This window comes from Danio aesculapii, chromosome 2, assembly GCF_903798145.1.
Source record: "Danio aesculapii chromosome 2, fDanAes4.1, whole genome shotgun sequence".
In the NCBI taxonomy this organism is placed as follows: Eukaryota; Metazoa; Chordata; class Actinopteri; order Cypriniformes; family Danionidae; genus Danio; species Danio aesculapii.
The window spans coordinates 11,068,935-11,081,401 of NC_079436.1; the positions used below are offsets into that span (position 1 = coordinate 11,068,935).

The window sequence follows — 12,467 nt, forward strand, 5'->3', positions numbered from 1 at the left end:
GCCAAGAAAATATACCCCACACCACCACCAGCCTGAACCGTTGATACAAGGCAGGATGGATCCATGCTTTCATATTGTTGACTCCAAATTCTGATGCTACCATCCGAATGTCGCAGCAGAAATCAAGACTCATCAGACCAGGCAACGTTTTTCCAATCTTCTGTTGTCTAATTTAGGTGAGCCTGTGCGAATTGTAGTCTCAGTTTCCTGTTCTTAGCTATCAGGAGTGGCACCTTTCTTCCCCATTCTGATGCTCAGTTTGAACTGCAGCAGATCGTCTTGACCATGTCTACATGCCTAAATGCATTGAGCTGCTGCCATGTGATTGGCTTATTAGAAATTTGCATTAACAAGCAGTTGGACAGGTGTACCTAATAAAGTGGCCGGTGAGTGTATATCATGATATAGCACCTTTTCTATAAATTCAATCAATTAGTATTTTACATACATTTACCACATGGAAAGGACCATTTCTCTTTTCTTTTCTTTTTTTTTACACTATAAAGTATATACTCAAAAAATCTGCTTATTAATACGTGATCATATTTCTCACTTTATTTTGAGCGTCAGGTCAAATGTTTGATTAAAAATGTGGAACTATAAAATAAATATCAATAAAATATAAAACTTATTTGTAGATCCATAAAACATCACTAAGTAAAATGCAAAATGTAAACATTTTAGCACCTTTTCTGTAATGCAATCAAGTAATAACTTATATATGTTGACCACATGGAAAGGACCATTTATCTATTTTTTTACATTATAAAGTATATACTCAAAAATCTGCTTATTCGATCATATTTCTCACGTTACTTAGAACTTAAAGTCAAATGTTTGATTAAAAATGTAAAAATATAAAATAAAAATATTAATGACATATAAAACGCTTTTTCAAAAACGAATGATTGCAGACCCAGCATAAAATATTGTTGAATAAAATGCTCTATGTATACATTGTACTTTTATTGCTGAGTCCAGGAACATACATAAACAGTAGATAAGACATAAAATACAATATCAATCAATAGGTGACACCGACAAAAAAGTTCAGTACAATATGGAACAATGGAAATAATAACATCATAAGAGAATTAAAAAGAAACGGGCAAGCATTAAAGTTTTTTTGCACTTACAAGGGTTCATTTAAGATTACTTATAAGAAGATCTTAAAAGCAGAGCATATTTTGACAGTTTTAAAGCTTTCTTATTAGTGGATCCTGAAATCAACTTAATATAATTCTCCATATCTTTAATTAAGACCACGAAGGCAGGCTTACCATTTGAGAATTTACATTTGTGAATGTAAAATTTGCTTAAGAAAATAATTAAATTTATTTAAACATTATTTTCTTATGTGGGGTTCAAGTTAAATAACCCAAATATAATAATTTTCACTTGTAGTCGAGGTCTTTTGCCCAATTACTCAGAGTTTCTTTTCAAACACCGGATACCTGTAAACATTGTGCTTTCAAGATTGCCACTTTCTTACGATGATGTTATTCATGTTTCTGTCTGCATTACCGCAATGGCGTGTAATATTATACATTCAATCATTTTTTTAAGTCCCTTTATTAATCAGGCATTGCCACAGCGGAATGAACTGCCAACTTATCTAGCATATGTTTTACGCAGCCATTTCCTTTCCAGCTGCATCCCATCACTGGGAAACACATACACACTCATTCACACGCACACTCATACACTACGGTCAATTTTAGCATACCCAACTCACCTTTACCACAATTTACTGGAATTCCAGGAATAAATGAAAAGCTGAAATGTATTATGTAGCATCATTTAACCAACAGAGGACACTGTTGTAGCATCAGACTCCCACCATGCAGGAAACCCAAAGCCAATGAATGGTAGGCAGTTTTGGACCCATTTCTCAATAATTAGGTCACTTTTTCAAAACTGTTTGCCAACTTTCTGTTCAAAATGCACTAATACCAAAATCCTTTATACATGTCATGTCTAAAATCAAATCAAGAAAACTTCTTGGGACGCTACAAACATGCTTTGTTGCCTTAACAACTCTACTAACTAATAAGCATTACTCAATGATAATAATGATAATAATGATTTATATTGTAAAATGACATAAGTCTCTCACAGAACATCAGTAGTCTATAAATCAGACATAACTAGTATTTGACAGACTTCACAATATTGAAATCGAAAGATATAGTTGACAAGTACATTATTCAAATCAAAAGATGTATTTATTTACAGTATTTAAAGCAATGGGCTCGTTTTACAACTCCCCTAGAGTTAAATAGTTGCGTTTAACACTTTTTAAAACCATTTAGTCTGGTGGGAGCACTTTTAGCTTAGCTTAGCTTAGCATAAATCATTGAATCGGATTAGACCATTAGCATCTCCTTCAGAAATGACAAAAAAGCTTTGATAATTTTCCTATTTAAAGCTCGACACTTGACTGTTGTCACTGTGTTGACTGCAGACTGTTGACTGTGTATTAAGACAAATGGAAAATTACAATTAGCCCTTTTTAGGCTGATATGTATAGGAACTATTCTCATTATGGTGTAACAATCAAGGAATGTTGCTGTTGTACCATGGCTGGGGGCTACTTTCAGACGCATAGTGTTATTGTGCCTGTTGCCCATAAAGCAATGACCTTAACAACTCTACTATCAATTAGCATTACACAATAATAATAATGATTTATATTGTAAAAGAACATCACTAGTCTCTCACAGGACATCAGTAGTCTATAAATCAGACATAACTAGTATTTAAGAGACTTCATTAGTGTCATTTACTAATGCATTTCTGAAATCCTGAGATATTGTTGACAAGTACATTATTCCAAAGATGTATTTATTAACAGGATTTAAATGAATAGGCTTGCCTAACAACTCCCCTAGTGTTAAATAGTTGCGTTTAACCTTTTTAAAATCTATTTAATCTGTTGGGAGCACTTTTAGCTTAGCTTAGCATAAATCATTATATCAGATTAGACCATTAGCATCTCAGTCAAAAATGACCAAAAGAGTATTGATAATTTTCCCATTTAAACCTTTCTGTTGTTAAATAAGTGTATTAAAACTGACAGAAAATGAAAATTTGCTATTTTCTCTTTGCTTTTTGCTATTTTTAAATAGGAACTACAGTCTCATTTCGATTTAATTATTGGAACTGGTGGACTATTTTTAGTCACGTATTGTCATTGCGTCTGCAGAAGTCATGGAAAGGCAGCAATGTTTTTTGATTATTACACCGGAATGAGAGTATAGTTCCTAGCCAGATCAGCCTAGAAAATAACAAGTTTCATTATAGTACACAATGTAACTACAGAAGAGTGCAATGCTAATGGTTTAATCCGATTCAGTGATATATGCTAAGCTAAGCTAAAAGTGCTTCCACCAGACCTGGGATTCTGTCGATTTGTCCTACCTTGTCAGATTATCCTACCTCGCATACAAAATGTAGGTAGCACATTTTGATGACACAATATGCTACTCATCAGATTTTGCTACCAGTGTAAGTGTAACGGAGCCCAGCTAGTTAGTGCTGTGCAGGTAAACCTCAATCCTCTGACCTCTAAAGGTGCTCTAGCGACAGACGCTAGAGGCCATGGTTTTTAGCCTCCTTAGTAGAGCAACCAACTCCCATGTGGAAGGTTGCTGGTTTGACACCAGCTCGAAGCGGGTAGGGTGGTGTAGGACCGGCGGGGTTACATTGGTGCCGTGACCCGGATGGGAGTGAGGTTTAGGGGGGTGAGTGTAACAGAGGCCAGCTAGTAAGTGCTGTGCAGCTAAACCTCACTCCTCTGACCTCTAAAAGGGCTCTAGCGACATACACTAGAGGTCATGGTCTTTAGCCTCCTTGGTAGAGCACCCGACTCCCATGCGGAAGGTCGCCAGTTTGATATCAGGATTGGGTGGTGTAGGACCAGCGGGGTTACATAAATTTAATGTGGAGTAGTGTGATATGAAACTGTATTATCGCCCTAACCCTAACTCGAGAACCATTCAAATACAGTGTTGGTAGCATAATCTGATGGGTAGGATACAATTTCAGCACACGAGTAGCACGATCGGCTAAATGGATTCTCAAATGGTACAATCCAATTGCTTAACTCTTTAAATGAGTGTTTTCTTAATGAATCTGAACTTAAGATTGAACTAACATTGTACAGCTGCTTATTAGCATTAACAAAGATGAATAAATGCTGAAAGAAATGTTTAGCTTGTGTTAAATGTTAGTTAATGCAACTAACGAATCTCAATATAAAGTGTTGTTAGTATCATTAATAATTGTTAAATACTTTGTATTGTAGAAAGAAGTGTTGAGCAGGAGGCGAGCATTTCACAGAGAGAAATGTCTCAAGTTATCATTCATCGCCTTTATGATGCAGGTTTATTCCTCACAATCCCTCTTTTAATAATGTGTGTTTAGTGCTTTTGGCAATGTTTTGTTGGTGCTGAGTGAGGGCAGATCAGTTTTAGACATGCTTCTTTTGAGCAACTGAGTGAATGTGTTGAAAGCTGTGAGCCTGAGAAAGAGAGGTATTAAAAAAAGCCACGTCTTTATCCCAAAAAAAAAAGTAAATAGAATTTATTTCTGGCTGAAAGCATGCCATCAGTTAACAGGAAACAAGTCGAGCAACTGTGTGTCAGGATAAAGCGAAGCGTGTTTGTGTATATGTAGCCTGTTTAATGAGATACTGCTTTCAGTAAGCTCATCATGGGGTAAATAAGCATGGCATTACCATTCGCTCATTTATCTTTCCGCACATTATTTGACAGCGAGCCGTCCTTGTAAGGTAATGCAGTCTGACAACAAATGCTACGTTTTCCTGGAAGGTATAGCAAAGCATTCATTTAGGTGTGTGTGTGTCTCTGTGTGTATGTGGAGGGGGAAAAGGGGGCCAGGGCACAATGCCAAACACCAGGCGCCATTCTTCCAGCATGATGACCTCATCTCTATCCACTACTAAAACATATCGTCTACATTAATCACTGCTGAATTTACTGTTTGTGTTTTTGCTTGTGCACCCACAATGAAATGAACCAAAATATTAGTCATATTCGATGGTGAATTCGTGCGTGTTTTAACCATTGAACTGTCAGTCCCCATTTTGAACATAGATGTGACAAGGCACTTAATGTTTGTTATGATTGGTCTTATTTTTAAAAAGACACTCGACAGATTATGAAGTCAATGAAAAAAAGGATTAAAAGCTATTGGAGTACACAATCCCAAATCAGAAACAATTGGGACAATATGGAAAACGCCAGAGGTGGGAGTAAAGCAGGTCGCACACCAGAAGCGTCGCTTGGCGCCGTGACACGGCATGCACATGACAGTTAAAAGTATCACACACCAGATGCGCACATTCGCTTGATGTTTATTATGAAACTAATCAGATGGTGCCCTGTGGTGCGGCAGAGAAATGAACAGTGTCGTGGCTGGGTGCCGCAGATACCCTCGGACAACCGCCGACTTGCGGCGCCGGTTTGTGTACCCTGATAGAAACCTTTGTTTAGAATTCTGAAATGTATGGCGCTGCGTGGCGCCGCCGCCGCCAAGCGCCGCTTATGGTGTGCAACCTGCTTCAGTCACACATGTGCAAGTCACAAGCAAGTCTCAAGTCATAACCTTCAAGTCTCAAGCAAGTCAAGTCAATTTTTGTCGGACTCAAGTCAAGTCAAGTCGAGTAACTGCTTATTTCAAGTCAAGTCAAGTCGTACTTTGGTCAAGCAAGTCACTTTCAAGTGAATCAAATTTTTGTCGATTTTCGAACTTTTGCAATTAATATATTTATATACAAACTGTAATTTGAAATGCAGTGTTGGGCAAGCTACTTGAAAAATGTAGTGAGCTAAGCTATTAGTAGGGCCAGACGGAATCTGCGGACGTTTTTTGCTATTTCTGATGAGAATTTTGCTAAAAATCTGCGGATTTCTGCTGAATTATTTTGGGAATATTCTAACTAAAACCTTAATTTGTGAAATGTGAAATAAAAATCATATCATTTTAACTTGTATTTAATGTTTAAAATGCAAATCCAATTAGATTCACTTTATTTGGTAAACAAAGCAAGTCTCTCATATAATATCTCTACTAAAAGACAGAAAATATTACTTTACAAACTGAATTGTAAATAAATCATATGAACATTTTCATATTAGTCAGTAATATTACTGTAATTAATGTAAAAACTGAATAAATATAGATTTACACACGTAAATAAACAAATAATGATGGGCTAAAAATCTGCGGAATTCAGTTTTTTTTATTTGTTTTTCTTTTTAAAGAATGCGTAATATATAACAAACGAAAGTTATTTCGAGTCATTTAACTCAAGTCCAAGTCAAGTCTCAAGTCATGACAGTCAAGTTCAAGTCAAGTCGAGTCTTTTTTGTATCACTGTCAAACAAGTCTCAAGTCCTAAATTTTGTGACATAAGTCTGACTTGAGTCAAGTTATGTGACTCAAGTCCCCCATCTCTGGAAAACGCAAATAAAAAAAGAAAAGTGATTTCCAAATTTACTTTGACTTGCACTTCATTGTAGACAATTTACACTTAAACACTTAACGGTTTCCTTTCTTTCACTTAAAGAGCCCCTATTGTTTTTGTTTCTTTTACTGACCTTCCATGTAGTGTGCAACACAGCTCTAAGTCAATGAAAACACCCAACTTATGTGTGTGTGTGTGAATAATCTGAAAGAGCACCTCGTTTAAAAATGTCGATTTTTTAATAAAAGATTTGACTCATTGAGTCACTTAAATGATTTTTCGTTCGGATCTTTTGCCTGTTGGTATTGACGTCGACACATAATAATACCAAATATGAAGTGCCGGATCCGGTAAAACGTGAGCGCACCTTTCCCTTCAAACGCTAGCAGGGTGCATGTGTGTGGGACTGATCAGGACAGAAGATGAGTGAACACTAATGAGAGAATGTTCTGCTGATTAATGCAATAATCTACCCCGCAACAGGGGATTCGTCGGTCGTTTGTTAAAGGAAGGATTAGAAAAGCTGTATGAGACTTTGTCAGAGCTTGACAGAAACTTTATCAGTACACAGTTCATGGATCAGAGATTAAAATGGTTGCCTCCTAGTTTTCTCTAGCTTGCAGAGATCTCACGCGTTTCTACAATGTTTTAAGCATTCGTATGGGAGGAACGGGGACTATGGCATCTCTTTGGAAGATCAATACAGGTTTATAAGGGCAGATCAGGGCTGGCGGGCACACTGTTGCAAAACCGCCCAAATTTTCACTACCCGCCTATGTCATTTTTTACCCGCAAAAATAAATTGGGAAACCATCCAATCTGGCAACACTGCATATAATGTTGATAAGCTGGGGTGGCCGTTTCTCTGTCTTGCGCCGAACGCAGTTGACCAATCACAACAGGCTGGGTCATCGGACCAATCAGCGCAGATTAGCATCGCGTTAAGGAGGAATTTGATAACAAACAAATCACTGAACGACTCATATGGGAGTCGCTGGGATAATTAGGTCAAAACAAATGCAAATTATAAGACAATGAAAGTTTCATTGTTCATTTTTTGTTCATTGCTTGTTCTCTAGTTTCAATCACAAGTGCCCTGGTTAGTTTATAAAACACAGTTGTAGCATGGAATAACCATTACTAAAATAACTATGACAGCGTTCAATCATATCCTGTTTATAATGTGTATTCATGTTTATGAAACATTCTCTAATTTTAATCTTCACTCTAGGTTTTTTCTCAGAGATTTAACACCCACTTATCCTGAAATCAAAAAAGATGATTTATTAGTGTATTTTTATTGTACGTATATTAAATTATTGTTAATTTATTCGTTAATACACACACATATAAACAATGAAAAATAAAATGACTTAAAATATAAAATTTTTTTCAGGATAGGTTCTGTAATTAAGTGCAAAAGAATGAAAATACGCAATCAGGTACTCTTCAATTAATACAAATCACTCTATTTGCAGAAATATATTCCCAGAGCATGTTTCAGCAGTTGTGGAAGCATTTTATTGCATATATATACACAAACATCAATATATTTTTTTCATAAAGCAAATGCAAATAAATAAAACTTCAACCCTGTTATGAAATGAATACATAAACATACCACATGAAAAAGTACATACATCTTTATGAACAGAGTTTAGATGTTGTCGGCATTCTTTTTGGAATAATAAAAATAAAAACAATAGCAGTGCAATCCTGCTGCTCTTTGTTAAATGTTTTAGATGCTTGGAAAAAGTAGTCCTCCTCATGTCATTACTATTGTCCTGAACTCAATCTCATAATACAGATGAGTATTGTGTCAGGTTTGATTGGTTTCTGCTTTGTTATTGTCTTCATACTCCAATAAGGATGCCAGAAAACAGACTGTCTTGGAGAACTGTGAGGGCTGAACCTGTGCCATTGTCAATGAGAATAGACACATACTCTCCAGCCTGTGAAAGAATAAAGGACATATGAATGACATGTTGTTATGAGGTAATAATGTATAGAGTCTCCATGATGAGTATACATTTAATTTTGTCAAGTGATGTAACTATCAAGTAAATAGTAACCTTCTAAAAAGGTGAAATCATCAGATATTTGAAATGAGGTTTGCACACATAATGGTCATAAAGGTCTGCAGATGTTCTAAATCTTATAAATGTTGCAAATGTCTCATTACATGACGCCTGGTCAATTTGGTTAAGTAAAAAAGTATATGAATGAATGAATCAGTGAGTGAGAAAGTGAGTGTATGAATGAACGAGTAAGTGTGTGAAAGAGTGAGTGTTTGAATGAATGAAGGAGTGAATGCGTGAATTAATGAGGGAGTGTGTGCGTGAATGAATGAATGATTGCATGAATGAGAGTGCGTTAATGAATGAATAAGTGTGAATGAGTGCATAAATAAATGAGTAAGTGAGAGAGTGCGTGAACTCATGAGTGCATGAATGAGTGAGTGTGTAAATGAATGAGTGAGAGCGTGAATAAATGAGCAAGTGGGTGAGTGAATGAGTGAGAGTGTGTGATAAGTGAGTGCGTGTATGAATGTGTGAGTGTGTGAATGAGTGGATAAATTAATGAGTGAGTGCATGAATAATGAGTGTGTGTAAATGAATAAGCGGGAGCGTGAATAAATGAGCAAGTGGGTGAATGGGTGAGAGTGTGTTTGAGTAAGTGAGTGCTAGAATGAATAAGAGAGTGAGTGTGTGTGATTGAATGAGTATTTGAATAAGTCCCTGGATGAATGAGTGATTGTGTGAAGTCGTGAGTGAATAAGTGAGTGAATGTGTGAATGAATGATTGTTTGAATGAGTGAGTGTGTGGATGAATGAGTGCATGAGTGAGTATGAATAGGTGAGTGATCGTGTGAATAAGTGAGTGAGTGTGTGAATGAATGAGTGTTTGAATGAGTGAGTGCTTGAATAAGTGATTGTGTGAATAAGTGAGTGAGTCTGTGAATGAATGGGTGTTTGAATGAGTGAGTGTGTCGATGAATGAGTGATTACGTGAATGAGTGCTTGAATGAGTGAGTGAATAAATGAGTGCATGTATGAATGAGTGAATAAGTGAGTGAGTGTGTGAATGAATGAGTGAAAAAGTGAGTGTGTGAATGAGTATGTACATAAACGAGTGAGTCCATGAATAAGTGAGTGCGTGAGTGTGTGAATGAATGTTTGAATGCATAAATGAATGAGTGTGTGAATGAGTAAGTGCATGAGTGAGTATGAATAGGTGAGTGATTGTGTGAATAAGTGAGTGCATGAATGAATGAGTAATTGTGTGTGTGAATGAATAAGTGAAAGAATAAGTGTAAATGATTGTGTAAATGAAGGAGTGTGTGCATGAATGAGTGAGTGCATGGATGAGTGAGTGCGTGAATGAATGAATGAGCGAGTGAGGGAATGAGTAAGACTAAGTGAATGTTTGAATGAATGTTTGAATGCATAAATGAATGAGTGTGTGAATGAGTAAGTGCATGAGAGAGTATGAATAGGTGAGTGATTGTGTGAATGAGTGAGTGCATGAATGAATGATGGTGTATGAATGAAAGCGTGAGTGTGTGCCTACATGACTAAGTGTGTGAATGAATGAGTTTGTGAACGAGTGCATGCGTGAATGAGTGAGTGTGTGAATGAATGAGTAATTGTGTGTGTGAATGAAAAAGTGAGAGAATAAGTGTGAATGATTGAGTGTGTAAATAAAGGAGTGTGTGCATGAATGAGTGAGTGCATGGATGAGTGAGTGCGTGAATGAATGAATGAGCGAGTGAGTGAATGAGTAAGACTGAGTGAGTGTTTGAATAAGTGAGTGTGTGGATGAATGACTGACTGCATGAATGAGTGAGGGAATAAGTTAGTGAGTGCACGAATGAGTGAATAACTGAAGGAGTGCGTGAATGATTGAGTGAGTGTGTAAATGAGTGAGTGTGTGAATAAGTGTGTGAATGAATGATAGAAAGCATAAATGAATAAGTGTGTGAATGATTGAGTGCATAAATATGTAACATGAGTGCATGAATGAGTGAGTGTGTAAATGAATGAGTAATTGTGTGTGTGAATGAATAAATTAGTGAGTGAAAAAGTGTGTAAATGATTGTGTAAATGAAGGAGTGAGTGTGTGCATGAATGAGTGAGTGCATGGATGAAAGAGTGTGTGAATGAATTAACGAGTGAGTGAATGAGTAAGAGTGTATTAGTGTGTGAATGAATGAGTGTTTGAATTGAGTTTGTGAATGAATGAGTGGGTGAGTGTGTGAATGAGTGAGTACGTGGATAAGTGAATGAGTGTGTACATGAGTGAGTGAATGTGTGTGAGAGCATGAATGAGTGAATGAATAAGTGAGTGTGTGAATGATTCAGTGAGTGTGTAAATGAGTGAGTGTGTGAATAAGTGTGTGAATGAATGATAGAAAGCATAAATGAATAAGTGTGTGAATGATTGAGTGCATAAATATGTAACATGAGTGCATGAATGAGTGAGTGTGTAAATGAATGAGTAATTGTGTGTGTGAATGAATAAATTAGTGAGTGAAAAAGTGTGTAAATGATTGTGTAAATGAAGGAGTGAGTGTGTGCATGAATGAGTGAGTGCATGGATGAAAGAGTGTGTGAATGAATTAACGAGTGAGTGAATGAGTAAGAGTGTATTAGTGTGTGAATGAATGAGTGTTTGAATTGAGTTTGTGAATGAATGAGTGGGTGAGTGTGTGAATGAGTGAGTACGTGGATAAGTGAATGAGTGTGTACATGAGTGAGTGAATGTGTGTGAGAGCATGAATGAGTGAATGAATAAGTGAGTGTGTGAATGATTCAGTGAGTGTGTGAATGAGGAATTGAGTGTGTATGTGAATAACTGAGTCCATGAATAAGTGTGCGAGTGTGTGAATGAATGACTGAATGTGTGAATGAATGAGTGTGTGAATACGTGAGTGATTGTGTAATTTAGTGAGTGCGTGAATAAATGTGTGTGCATAAATGAATGACTGAATGTGTAAATGAATGAGTGAGTGTGTGAGTGAGTGCATGAATAAGTGAGTGATTGCGTGAATGAGTGAGTGCGCGAATGAGTGTGTGAGTTCATGAATGAGTGAATACATGAATAAGTGAGTGAGTGCGTAAATGAGTGTGAGTGTGTTAATGAATAGGTGTGTATGTGCGTGAATGAATGAGTGTGAGCATGAATGAATGAATAAGTGATTGAGCGTGTGACTGAATGAATGGGTGAATGAATAAGTGAGTGTGTGAATGATTGAGTGAATGTGCATGTGAATGAGTGTGTGAATAAGTGAATGAGTGCATGAATAAGGAAGTGAGCGTGTGAATGAATGATTGAAAGTGTGAATGAATAAGTGAGTGTGTGAATAAGTCAGTGAGTGCATGAACAGGTGAGTGATTGCGTGAATGAGTGAGAGCATGAACGAGTGTGTGAGTGCATGAATGAATTAGTGCGTGAATGAGTGTGCGAGTGTGTGAATGAATGACTGAATGTGTGAATGAATGAGTGTGTGAATACGTGAGTGATTGTGTAATTTAGTGAGTGCGTGAATAAATGTGTGTGCATAAATGAATGACTGAATGTGTAAATGAATGAGTGAGTGTGTGAGTGAGTGCATGAATAAGTGAGTGATTGCGTGAATGAGTGAGTGCGCGAATGAGTGTGTGAGTTCATGAATGAATGATTGAGTGCGTGAATGAGTGAATACATGAATGAGTGAGTGAGTGCGTAAATGAGTGTGAGTGTGTTAATGAATAGGTGTGTATGTGCGTGAATGAATGAGTGTGAGCATGAATGAATGAATAAGTGATTGAGCGTGTGACTGAATGAATGGGTGAATGAATAAGTGAGTGTGTGAATGATTGAGTGAGTGTGCATGTGAATGAGTGTGTGAATAAGTGAATGAGTGCATGAATAAGGAAGTGAGCGTGTGAATGAATGATTGAAAGTGTGAATGAATAAGTGAGTGTGTGAATAAGTC

At 36.7% G+C, this 12,467-nt stretch overlaps 1 protein-coding gene across 2 annotated transcripts in view; it reads right to left on the reverse strand.

The window, feature by feature from the left end:
- Positions 1-7,938: 7,938 nt before the first annotated feature.
- The window catches only part of si:ch1073-184j22.1 (erythroferrone), a 23,743-nt gene continuing 19,214 nt past the window's right edge, over positions 7,939-12,467 (reverse strand). For both annotated transcript variants that reach the window (XM_056472746.1, XM_056472738.1), the window contains one exon: positions 7,939-8,442. In XM_056472746.1, the coding sequence (XP_056328721.1) occupies positions 8,344-8,442 (99 nt within the window). In that variant the 3' untranslated portion in view covers positions 7,939-8,343. The remainder of the gene's footprint in view (positions 8,443-12,467) is intronic.